The sequence below is a fragment of the Telopea speciosissima genome, chromosome 1, assembly GCF_018873765.1.
Source record: "Telopea speciosissima isolate NSW1024214 ecotype Mountain lineage chromosome 1, Tspe_v1, whole genome shotgun sequence".
NCBI classification, from domain to species: Eukaryota; Viridiplantae; Streptophyta; class Magnoliopsida; order Proteales; family Proteaceae; genus Telopea; species Telopea speciosissima.
The window spans coordinates 3,661,392-3,674,214 of NC_057916.1; the positions used below are offsets into that span (position 1 = coordinate 3,661,392).

The window sequence follows — 12,823 nt, forward strand, 5'->3', positions numbered from 1 at the left end:
GTGATTTCCTAGGCCTGTTTTTAGTTGGGGTTTTCAGGGGACTCTTTCCTCTCGTGGGATCTGTCCTTGAGAGGCATGTAGGGTTGCCTTACTTTTTTTGTAAATGTTTTCCTTCTTTTTGCAATAAATTTGATTATCGAGTGAAAAATATATGGGCTTAGACCCATATTCTAATAACAAAATAGGAAACATGATAATGGGCTCATAAACATGTAACATAAATTAGGCCTTAATCATATAACTAAAATTGGGCCGTTAAATAAAATCAGAATATGGGCTTTGACATAAAAACACTTATATATTATAAGAAATTACATAGTTAGATTTCAAAAATAATTTTAGTGAAGTAAATCGAAATAGAATGACTTCTGATTTCATTTACATAAACAGTAGTTTATGGTCCATCCGTTTATTGGGCTATCATTAAAACTAGGACCGAGTTTCCTTCCACCTACGGTGAATCGGATCCCATTGGGCAGGAGAGGGTGGGAATGAGTATCGGGACGGTATTTTAGAACATACTAAAATCATAGGAGGAATTTGTGAACCCTAGGATGGTGGGTGTACCGTCCTCTATGAGTGGAGGAAAACTTTATCCTTAAAGATACGATTGAATCAATAAATTTATTAAACCCACAACTTAAGAAGCCCAAGCCCTTACCCCCTAAAGACCCAAAATCCACAATTAAATGGGCTTTCAAGTTAATAAAATATTCCTTAAAATTGACAAAGTCCAATCCCAAATCTTATAAATCATTGTATTAATAGACCACACTTATGGTCTATTATCTTCCAAAACGGAAAAAAGACCCCCAATCCTTGCTTCATCTTCATAACACTACTGCCGCCCGCGCCCCTAGTCCACTGTAATTTTTTGTCTAAACGTTGCTTTCTAGGAGGAAGAACCCAGTCGCCCGGCTACTGCTACGCTGAGCATAGGCGGCCGGTCACAACAGAAGAGGGGTTGTTTCATCGGATCCTTAGGGATAGTCCGCCGGTGGGAGAGGTATTTTCCAACATACGTCAACAGCAGGTGGGGCCGGGGGGGGGGGTTTGGTTTCATAATTTCATTCATGCTAGAGGGGTTGTGGGTGGGGGTTTCACCACGGACACCAGTGCAGGATGCGGGTGCCTGGCCCTTGCGTCAGGCGCACGTGGGTGCCGGGCCAATCTGGGCACCTACGGGCTAGAATTTTTTTAATAAAATAAACCCATAATCTGTGGATTTAACATCATGAAGGGTATACTTCATGGGGGAGCCGTGCTTAAGTAAAGCCTCAAAACATGCATACATGATACAACTATACAAATACCAGTCTCATAATATAACAATTAGAGCTGTAGGATCGGGTTGGGCTGGGCTTTTTAAAATCCTAGCTCAACCCTAAGTTCCTTATATGGGCCCAGGTTCGGGCTGGCCTTTACTTAGGACTTGAAAAATCTAACACTGGTCCACCCTCAGGGTCAGGGTATCTCAGCCCAGGCCTGTTTGGACTCAGGGAGGACCAGGGTGGATTTGGGCTAACAGGACCAAATTTGCATCACTAATAACAGTAATCTCTCTTATTATTATGAATTGATGGCTCAGTACTTACCAAACAACCTTCTCTTTATTGAACCAAACAAATTTTTTTTGGTCGGGGGAGGGGGGACCTTAAAACATGCATACAACACCAATAATAGCCTAGTTCCTCATAAGAGGATCTAAAAATTACTGACATTACAATAAATAACTGGTTAAACTATTTGACAACTCAAACACAAAATTACTAAAAACTGATCAAACCCAGAATTAAGTCTTGTGTCCAATACCGACGTCTACAGAGCTGCGGCATAGATAATAAATGTCAGCAGGGAGGCACATGTCGAGGTTTCCTTCTCATACTTGTTGGTCTGGTTTTACCATTCTTCACTATTAATACTGTATTCATACCCCAGCTTGCATGTCTCTCCAAATGACAATGCATGAACCACACTCCTGCCAAACCAAACCAAACCAAACCAAATTAACCCCCATCATGCCATCATCAATTAATTAATAATTAGTATATACAACACTAGCTAGACTTCCCTTAATTAAATGACTTAAAAAAGTAACAAAATTAAGCAACTTACCAGGGTTGTCTGCTCGGAATCGGATGGCAGCCCATCCTTTCTTAGGGACTCCCACTGTATTGATTTCGGGTGGATCAACCAAGTTATAGCTTTTGGGATCTGCGGTCTTGTTAAAGTTTCCAAATCCCCATCCAACCCAATAAAAGCTATACCCATGAAGGTGCATTGGATGGTTCTCTCCTGAATACAAGTTAGTCCCTTGGAACACAATTTCCACTGTTGAGTTAAACTTCACCACCTTCACCTTAGTACCCACCATTGGTGTTGAAAGATTAGATGAGAACTGGTCTGCTGTGAAGTTGTAATAGTTTGGTGGTTCGTTAGGAAAATTAGTTTTATAAACCCCTTTGATCCTCTTATAATATGCTTGAAGTATGTCAACTGATGGGTTTCTAAAACTAATGTTGTTCATGCTTGAAGAGAGTCTTGCCCCATTAGGTCCATCGCAAGAGTTATTGACACAAGGTAATGTGTTCATAGAGATAGTTGTGTAAACTCTGATATCGAAAGATTTCGGGACATCAATTGGGTGATCTTTACTGGCTAAGCTTCTAAGACGACTAGTGTAGTTAGTTGCTGCATCGGTGTCGTTAAAGTCAGGGAGGGTTGGGAAAAAGGGAGTTGATGGAGGGGTGTAGGTTCCATTGTATTCTATGATTGCTGTGGCTGTGGAGTTATCATAACCAACACCTTCTCCACCCGAATAAGATTTAGCTGCAATGTAATAGTGACTAAGGGTTTTGTCAGCTTTCAAGATGCAATCCATGGTTTGGCCTGGGGTTATCATTATATAATCTGTTTTTATGGGTTTGAGGTAAGCTCCATCTGATCCAACGACTGTAAGTGAATGGTTAGCTACGGCAAAGAACGTATCCTCATTCATCCCTGCATTGATGATCCGAAGAAGATAGGTTTTGCCTTTCTGTACCACCATCTTAAAAGTTCCTGCATCCACAGTTCAAATGATTTATTAAAGGATCTCTCTGAATGTAAACCCTTTATTAAACGGACCTGGCTCATGTCCAGCCGTGGCCGGAGCTGGACGGTCAAGCGCTCGGAAACCACCCCAAAAACAAGGGGGGTTTCATTTCACTTGTGGAGCCCAGGTGAGACCCACCTGTGAAATGACCACGTACCCCACCCCTGTTTTTGCTGTCGTTTAACAAAGCTGGACACTTTAGGTCCTGCCACGGCTGGACAGAACCTTTTTCCTTATTAAATATGGGAAAATAACTTTGCGGGGGGGTGGGGGAGGCAGATTAGGTTCTCTTACTTGAACTATTATCGTACTCCTAAGGGTTCACAGATGGAATCCAAGAGAGTGAGTGGCTTATTAAATATGGGAAAATAATTTTGCGGGGCGGGGGGGGAGGGGTGGGGGAGGCAGATTAGGTTCTCTTACTTGAACTATTCTCGTACGCCTAAGGGTTCACAGATGGAATCCAAGAGAGTGAGTGGATTCCATTTGTGCACCCTTCGGAGAATGGTTCTTCTAGCGCAAGAACTTGATCTAGCCTATGCGTGCTGCCCTAGACACAGGGGGCGAAAGTCCTGGTTGACCATTTATGGTTTGCCGAGGATATATATTATAGAGTTACGTTACCTGCTTTGGAGCTCGGAAAGAGGTCTCCTGGTTGACCATTTATGGTATGAGCATCAGATTGGTTTGGTTCTCCTCCAAGCGCAAGGGCTGTTTCAATTATCTCCATCACGTCCCCTTTGTACCAGTTTCCTATAAATTTTCCCAACAAATTAATATATATATAAATTGATTGATTGAAACCACCCCCCCCCCAATCAGACATAATATATGGTCTAATTATTCTTAGGGAGAATGTTTTGTGTGCAGCATAGCTGTGCTAAGGCACATGGGTAACCTGTGCAGGGGGCAGGGTGGTCATTGCACCCATCCCTATGTGCCGAGGTGCAACTTGTGATACGACATAGAGAACAGCGCCCCTTATTCTTATTAGTGTTTGTTCTATATATGGAGTACAGTTAATAATGAACAGACGCACCAAGAATAATGGGGACTTGAGAGTAGGGTTTGGGGAAAGGGTAGGAAGCTCCAAGCATGGGGTAGACGAAGATGGGACCATGGACTGTGGCTCTTGACCAGTCGCTGTGGGCGTGCCACCAAAGGGTTCCTTCCTCTGTGCTCAAGTTGATCTCATATGTGAAGTTCGCCCCAACTTGGATAGGGCACTGTGTTATGTACTCTGGACCATCCGACCATGGATTCCTCGGCTGTTTCACTCCATGCCTGCCCTCATCATCGATCATGAGCCCAAGAATTAATTATGATATATAAGCGCACCCACCCATAAGTAGTAGATGATCGAGGCTTGAATAATACAATTAACATAATCCATAATTAAAAAGGAAAGAGAGAGAGAGAGAGAGAGAGAGACATACCAGTGAAGGGTGATATTATAGTTTCCATGGTTGACAACATTGATAAACACTCTATCTCCTCTTCGGACATGCAAAGCTGGTCCAGGAAATAGCCCATTCACTGTCAATATTTCTTTGGTGCTATTCAGTCTTGTGTATGAAGATAAAGTGATCTGCCACAACCTCAAACAAATAAGAAACAACAAACTTAAGAGATCTTGGACTATCCAGTAAAAATACCCCATGAAAACCATTCATGTTTGTAGGTTTTTGTTTTTTTGTTAAAATAAAATTAAGACCTATCTAACTAGGCACTCTTCACTAAGGAGACAGCAAAAAAGGGGAAAAAAAAAAAAAAAAAAAAGTGGATTAATGCCTGAAACTGCATGAACCAGGAACCCTGAATCATATTTATGCTCTTTGGCTTTGATGGAAGATCATGAAAAAAACTTATTCCATGAATGTAATGGAACAGCTCAAATGGCAAAACTGGATTTATTTCCGGTGGATATTTCCCATGGTCATCACAACTTAACCACAAATTCAATTACAATCTAACATGAGAAACTTGTGAACTTACATTCCAGTTAAAATGGTAGGTTTCCCGGCCCAAACACAGGCAGAGGAGTTCCAGCAACAAAAGCCCAAAAAGCTCCAAGATCAGACCCTTCTTTGTTACCTCCATTATACGATCAAACAATGAAGGATCGATGCAAGAGCTCTCTTCTTTTTTTTTTTCTCGTTTGCCACCTATAGTTTATGAATCATCTTGAATAGGGTTTTATAGAGTTCCTTTATATTATGTGGCCACACACTTAACATTATTCCTCACGCCGAAAGATAAAAAAACCAAGGTTCAATAAAAAAATTAAAAAAGAAACGAACACATGATTAAGTTTTGGCTTATTTAATATAAATATGGGAGCCCGTTCCCATGTTGAAACCTTTTGCATATGCCTAATTTAAAAACTTTTAATTGCCATGTGGTAGATCATGGGGTCTAAATTTTGTGAATTCGCAGAAACCACTAAACATGGTTGTTTTTTTTTATTTGGTAAACTAAACAGGTTTGTTCTAGGAATAGGAATTTGATTCTAAATATCTGATTTTCGATTCTTGTCAATTCATGTTTCAAAAAATCAGAGTTTCTTCTAAGGTTCAGGTTGATTCCAACAACATTGCAATCAGAATTAGTGAAGACTGATTTGATTATTGATTCCGCTTCCTCAAACAATACCCCTACGTGCCACTCACACGTCAAGTTTCAATCCTATTGTAGTTCTCCATGTGGTAAATATATATATATATATATCTTTGAAATCTGGGCCATTGGAAAGAGCATAATTGTTGTTGAAATATGGTAGATATACATGGAATGCATACCAATACATGAGAAGGTATTTGATTATGCATAGAATACATACAAATACATGAATGGATGTTTGATTAAATTAAACAAACAGGAAGATAAAGTCATATTATTTCACGCAGAAAAATATGGAATCACTTCACTACACTGTTGAAATAAAGTCGTACTAGTACAGGTAGATTGAGCAACTCCAATATTAAAACAGGAAGGGAGACCATAAAATTCCCTTTTGTTCTTATTTTACTTTCTTGGTTACAACTTGCAAGGAAAGATAGATTTATATATATCATACGACCCACATGGTACATTGTTTAACATATCATGTGATACCAATTCAAGTCTTTCTAAATTATTTATCGATAAAGATAGTTATCCTTCGCTTTCTGTCTGGTCACAAGTAGATCCATGAAAGGGACAATGCAATCTGGCTAAGAACCAAAAATTTCAGTTAGAGAGTCTGCCATTATAAGTTTCTAAGGATGGCCCACCATTTTGCATTATATGGGCGCGCAGTTGGTTCAAGTCTGGTTAATTGACCCTTGGATGAATTGTATGCCTTATGGATTAGTCATGTTAATTAAGAGTAAGAGATCATTACTTGGTCGTGTAGCCCCTGCAGCACCGCTAGGGTCAATGACAGCACACGCACGAGCATCAACATGAGAGTAGAAGCTACCCAACCAAACAGCCTTGCCTTATTTTTTTTTTCCTTTAATTAATACCCACCGACGTATGCCTTGACATATCACCAATTTGGGTCCCTTATTATAATATGCCAAGTGGTAGATATTAGGATCATAATGAGAAATTTATTATTAGAACAAGTTGTCTGGATAAATTTGGCTTAATTAACATAGATACCAAAATTAGTAGGGAAAGTTGCTACTTCAGTATCCAATGTAGATAAATTTATTTTAGTGGCCTCACCTAAATTTTCTACATTGAAAAATAATTTACAATTTCCGTTGTTGGATGGATAGTGGATACTTTGGATAGGTCACTTGTGTCAAATTTCAAATTCATATTCAACCATAAACCCTCATATATATTGGAATGCATCTCCACACTTTTTTAATCCATGCATGTCTATATATGGTACTTTGACCAATATTGTGCGTTCTATCATATATAATCTTGGATTTTAAAAGAACTATTTTTCCACTTAACAAATTCGGCTTAGAATGAAATTGACATGTGAGTAGGATACCTAGCTAGGCTTCACTGTCTGCGAAATTTGGGCCTCATCCAACACGCCACATGAAAGATATTTGGGCCATCCGGATATAATTATGCCCCAATTAGTAATCTAAATTTTGTTAAATATTCCAAAAACAAAATAATTATATCTTAACCACCGTTTTGACCTAATTATTTGAAGCACCAATGACTTGCAGATCACTTGAGTGAAGTACAAGGTTTATTATCTTAAAAAAATACTTTCACAAAACATTTCCCATATTGCAAATCACGTAAATCAAGCCAAGCAACAAGTTGAATAATTGAGGTGCCACCCTTGCTTGCTTGTAAGGTCTCCTATACATTCAAAAAAATAATAAGAAAAAAAAAAAAACCAATAAAGTCAACTTGGACATTGGTCATGAAAATCTTCTATGAGAGAAGAATTGGAGAAGAATGTATATTGTATTGAATGCATCTGTATGTCGATATAACATGATGTATTTTCATTGTCTTGTCCATATCAATATCGTATCAAATATCGACTCAGTACAAGTATTTCATTTCGATATCATACCGAATTTATTTAATACAGTTCAATACATAATAAACTAGCTAGTACGATATCACTATATGATTTGTAGTACACATTGACACATTACTTCTATTATTGTGCTAGGTTATTATATGATGCCCAAAAAAGTAGGATTACAAAAGAAAAAAAAATGAACTCTTTTATTTTTATCCCAAAGGGTATTACACTTAACAAGGGACCACGCCTCAAGAAACAAAGCGAAGATTTAGGGTTTACCAGTCCACCCAACCGTGATTTCCTCATTGTCAAAAGAAAAAAAGAAAAAAACTATATTTTTAAATGATGGAAATGGATCCTTCCCCTTCCCATTTTTGAAGGGGGCTCTATTTCCCCAAGTCCCTCTAATACGGGTGTAGAAATAACCATCCTATCCCGCCCGAACACATTGCCCAAGTGAGATCCACCCCAGATCCACCCCCTTATTAGAGGGACTTGAGAAAATAAACCGCACAGAAAAATGGAGCAGATAATTTTTTGGAGGGGTTTGGCATGTCAAAAGGACAATGTTGCAAATAGAAGAACTTCTTACATAAATTTAAAGCTACTAATTGAATAAAAGTAAATCTTTTCAATATTTTTTGGAAGTGGTGGTGGTGGAAGTGGATGATGGAGTGTATGACTCATCCAACTAGTTAGTGGAGATGATGGATTATTAATGTCGTGATACACTTTAGAGCTGTCTGTTGTTCTTTTCTATCCGTCAAAGAGGTTTTTTTTGTGTTTTTTTTTGGATTAGACATCCGTTAAAGAATTGTTTTTCTTATAGATAGCAATTGGCTGTTTTTTTTTGGTAAAGATACCAATTGGCCGTTAACCCGGCTCATTTCGTGTGGTCTGTTTGGACTTATTGGTATGATTTGTTCCCCTTCCCCGAACAAAAGACATTTATTAGCGATAATATATTTTTCTGTATTTTTAATACAAGTTTTCTTTAAATCCATCCCTCTAAGAAAGACCGTTATAACTAATCAAAATCATGTGGGAGAGGTGTTTCTGGGATACTATATATGTCGAGTCAAACCCAACTGTTCATTAAATGGATAGGATGAAGAGTGTGTTATGTGTGACTCAATGTCTTGTATCCGTTTCAAAATTTGTTCTGTTCCGATATTTTAACAGGAACGGTTTGGGCCGATGGATCAATCCGACTTAGAAGAGTATTTATGTTTTATCATCTTGTTTTTTTAATTAAATAAAAAAATGAGATTAATTTGGAGATTTTTAAGTTATGATTTTCTAGGAAAAGTTCTTGCCACGACTTATGTAATGTGAATCACGTTAATTAAATCTTTGTCTTATTGATGGCAATGCCGAAGATAAATTGATAAATTTTTGAGTTTTTATTTTTGAAAACTTTTCAATCATTCTTTTAACATCAATTCTTTTATATTAATACATATTTTAATGACCTTTATCAAAAAAAATCTTTATCGTATCATTACCGTGTTTTGTTTTCTTCGTCTTTCTTGATGTTTGCGTTATTAGTCTATATCCACTCGTACTTGTATATTTGACCTAAAATTAAGTGATGACATGTGTTTCAAAGAAGGAATATGTAGAAGTCCAGTCCAGCTATGATCATGCAGGTTCAGTACCGGACAGGTTTGGAACTGGAACATGGAGCAACACACTAGCCCTCAAGAGATCCAAGACGCATATTCAAGCCCAACTGATTAAAAAATGGGTTCTTGGACCGGCCCAATCCACTAATTACATATTATTAATAGGTCTACCTAACATCCATGGTGCCACACCTATTTCATATCGATCCTCATGGTACTCTAATCATAGAATTTGAGCAAAAGCACATTACAGCTGTCTTTCTTTTTTTTTTTTTTGTTTCTTTCGCACAAGCTCTGACATTCTTTCAAATATTAAATTAACTTATGTAAATTTTTATAGAAAAAACTTTCCCATAACACTAAAGTGTAATTTTTGTCTTGGATGAATTTTTTTATTATTTTATATCCTATTATGAATATATAGGCCCATGTAAATGATACATTTTTTCAAGGTATATATCTATTGGTGTGGTGTGTAGATTCTTCTCCATATTTACATCATGGAAAATCTCTCTAATATAAACTAGTAATTTATGAAAAAAGAAAAAGATGGATACAACACTCTTCGATTATGTTGAAGTTTAATTATATTCTAATCAAAAGTAATCCACCCCCTCCCTTTAATCTATACACCACGTTTTATAAATTAGTTTACAAACCTTGTATCAATAAATAATTAAAAAAAAAAATTTCCTCCTACCTATAGAGGACAGATCATCCACCATCTTAGAGTTACAAACCCCTAAAGGGTTTTGAAATGTTTCCAAAATGCCCTCTCGATACCCCTCCTGCCTTCCCCCGCCCTGCAGTGAATGAGGTTGTGGAGGGAAACTCCATCCAATAATTAATTTAGAAAATGAAAAAAAAAATTAGTGTTTTTGACAAATGCCCTCCTAAAAATGTTCATTTGTCCAAATGCTTTCTATAATTTTTTTAATTGCAAATTCCTCCCTACTTTCAAAACATTGTAACACTTTAATCCCTGTCATTAATTTGGGATGTTGGATGTTTGTTTTAAGAAATCTAATGACCAAAATTAAAGGATAAAATGACCAATATGTCTTCATCTTCCACAAATCGAATAGGGTTGAAATTCAAAAATCTTTCCCCAAATTGATTAGGGTTTGAACCCATCTAGAAAGCAAGAGATCAGAATTGGTAATGATAAATCATGGCTTATGGGTTTAGACTTTCTTATGGCTTCTGTGTTTGTTTCGGCAGATCGGAGCCTGAAATTTCAGAGTTCAAGGTACAGAGGACATGATGAGATCCTTAAATCTCCGGTATTTCCGTTATCGTGGCATTCGAATGAATTAGATTACCAACATGTCTGGCCTGTAAGTCCTTAAATCTCTGGTATTTCTCTGTGGGAATCCGTTCTTATGACATTTAATGTTCGTTGAAACGCTTTGTGTGTTATTTAATTGATAAACAAAAATAAAGAAGAATTGGCATTTTCATTTTCTCTTTATAATCCTTGCTGGTGGATTTACAATGCAGTGAAAGTCTATTAAGTGTTTGGTCCACAAACCCAGTTCAACATTGCTAAATTTTCACCCTATCCACTTTTTTCACGTTCCCTTCTATTATCATGAAAGCTGTTATGCTAGTGGAAAGTAACCGATGCAGACAATGATCCAGAGGATCTGATAAAGGTGGGTTGCAACAGAGAACGTTTATTCCCAACAGATGAGGAGGCAATGTCGTCATAATATCTAGTATGAAATTCAATTGAGTTGTCTCAAACTGCAATATCTAGGCGATCTACTTTGTTGTTTCTCTGGACTTTGAAGTGAGGACAAGTTGTTCCATAAGCCATGAATCATTTTCAATTGTGATCTCTTGCATTTCAGATGGGTTCAAACCCTAATCAATTTGGAGAAAATTTTTTTAGTTTCAATCTTCACCGATTTGGGAAGGTGTGGCCATTTTGATCATAGGGTTTTTAACAAATGCCCCCTTATAATTTTTTTAATTATAAATTCTTCCTACTTTCAATAAAATATAGCATTTTGGTCCAATCCGTTAATTTGAAACGTTAGACGTTAGTTTCAGGGAATCTAATGATCAAAATGCCCTTCTAATAAAAATCCACTTAAATTTAAAAAATAAAATGATTAAATTGCCCTCATCTTCCCTAAATGGTATAAGATTTGAAACTGAAAATCAAACCCTAGACCATTTGGAAAAAATGAACCCTAAAATCAAACAGAGAAATCAAACTTACATAAAAACTCAAAATCCTCCGCAAATAAAAATTTCTGCTCGTCTTCCTCCTTGATTTTGACCTTGTGGGTATTAAAACCACCAACTCATTCCACTATTTTAAGCCCTTCCACTAAAACGTAAGCAACTAATTGAGCAGTTGGTATAGATGCGGAAAAACCCAGGAGAAATTAATCTTAATCCCAAAGAAAAAACGTAAACAGGAGATGGGAGCTTGGGAGGGCCTCGGCTAATATACTAAAAACCCACTGTAGAGAAAGTAAAAGAGAGAGCTCTAAACTCTTAAATGAACCACTATAACCTATCAAGCTCTAAACCTCTCCTGGGTTTCATTAATACAGACATCCGAAATTACCAAGAGAATGAAAAGAGAGAGAGAGAGAGAGAAGAGATGGGTTTTGCTTCCTATCGCCATCTAACTCCAACATGGAACAACTTGGTTGCTTGTGAAGGGGAGGAGAAGAGATTAAGGGGTCCTCTGCAAAACCACCGACAGGGTCATGTTCATCCTTTCCCACGCCCTGCAAACTGGTCCCATGCCTAATTATTGCTCTTTGTATTTGTTATCTAGTGCTCTGTGTGTAGCACAACCGAAGAGAAAAATGTTGACGCGACGTTGCCTGGAATCGCTCCACAAACTCACTTGGCTTCTAAAAATCGTCAATTTAAACATTCCCAAATGCCACAATTACTGATTATCAGACTGAGGAGAATGATCGTTAACTATAGCAATCTCTTCAACTAAAACAGATGCTTAGGCAGAGCAAGCGATTGAGTTGAGGGAGAAAAGGCTACTGTGACGAGGTGGAGTAAAGTGGAAAATGTGAAGAGCTTCAATAGGTACAGGATGAATGAAAACCTCCAAATTTTCAATTGGGAACTAAACAAAGAATTGTTAGGGATGATAATGCATAGGTTCTTCATCCCTTGTCTTGATTCATGGGAAATTCTGCACTGTAACTTCAATTTTGGAGGTTTGATTTTAGGGTTCATCTTCTCCAAATGGTTTAGGGTTTGATTTTCAGCTTCAAACCTTAAACCATTTGGGGAAGATGAAGGCAATTTAGTCATTTTAATCTTTAATTTATGTGGGTTTTGAATAGAAATGCATTTTGGTCATTAGATTTCTTGAAACTAACGTTTAAGGATTGGACCAAAATGCTATCCTGTTTTGAAAGTAGAGGGAGTTTGTAATTAAAAAAATTGTAAGGGAATAATTGGATAAATGAGCATTTTTAGGACGGCATTTGTTAAAAACTATTTTGGTGGGTTATTATCAGAAGGGTATTTTGATCATTAGATTCTTTAAAACTAACATCTAACGTTCCAAATTAACGATAGGAACCAAAGTGCTACAATGTTTTGAAAGTAAAGGGGAATTTATAA

At 37.3% G+C, this 12,823-nt stretch overlaps 1 protein-coding gene across 1 annotated transcript; it reads right to left on the minus strand.

Annotated features, from left to right (window-relative positions):
- Positions 1-1,795: 1,795 nt before the first annotated feature.
- LOC122644635 (laccase-14-like) lies at positions 1,796-5,194 on the minus strand. Its single transcript, XM_043838019.1, has 6 exons — positions 5,090-5,194; positions 4,531-4,682; positions 4,134-4,378; positions 3,719-3,847; positions 2,116-3,060; positions 1,796-1,978 (listed from the first exon to the last, which is right to left on the minus strand). Exons 1-6 carry the CDS (start codon positions 5,192-5,194, stop codon positions 1,848-1,850), a joined length of 1,707 nt encoding a protein of 568 aa, XP_043693954.1. The 3' UTR covers positions 1,796-1,847.
- Positions 5,195-12,823: the final 7,629 nt, after the last annotated feature.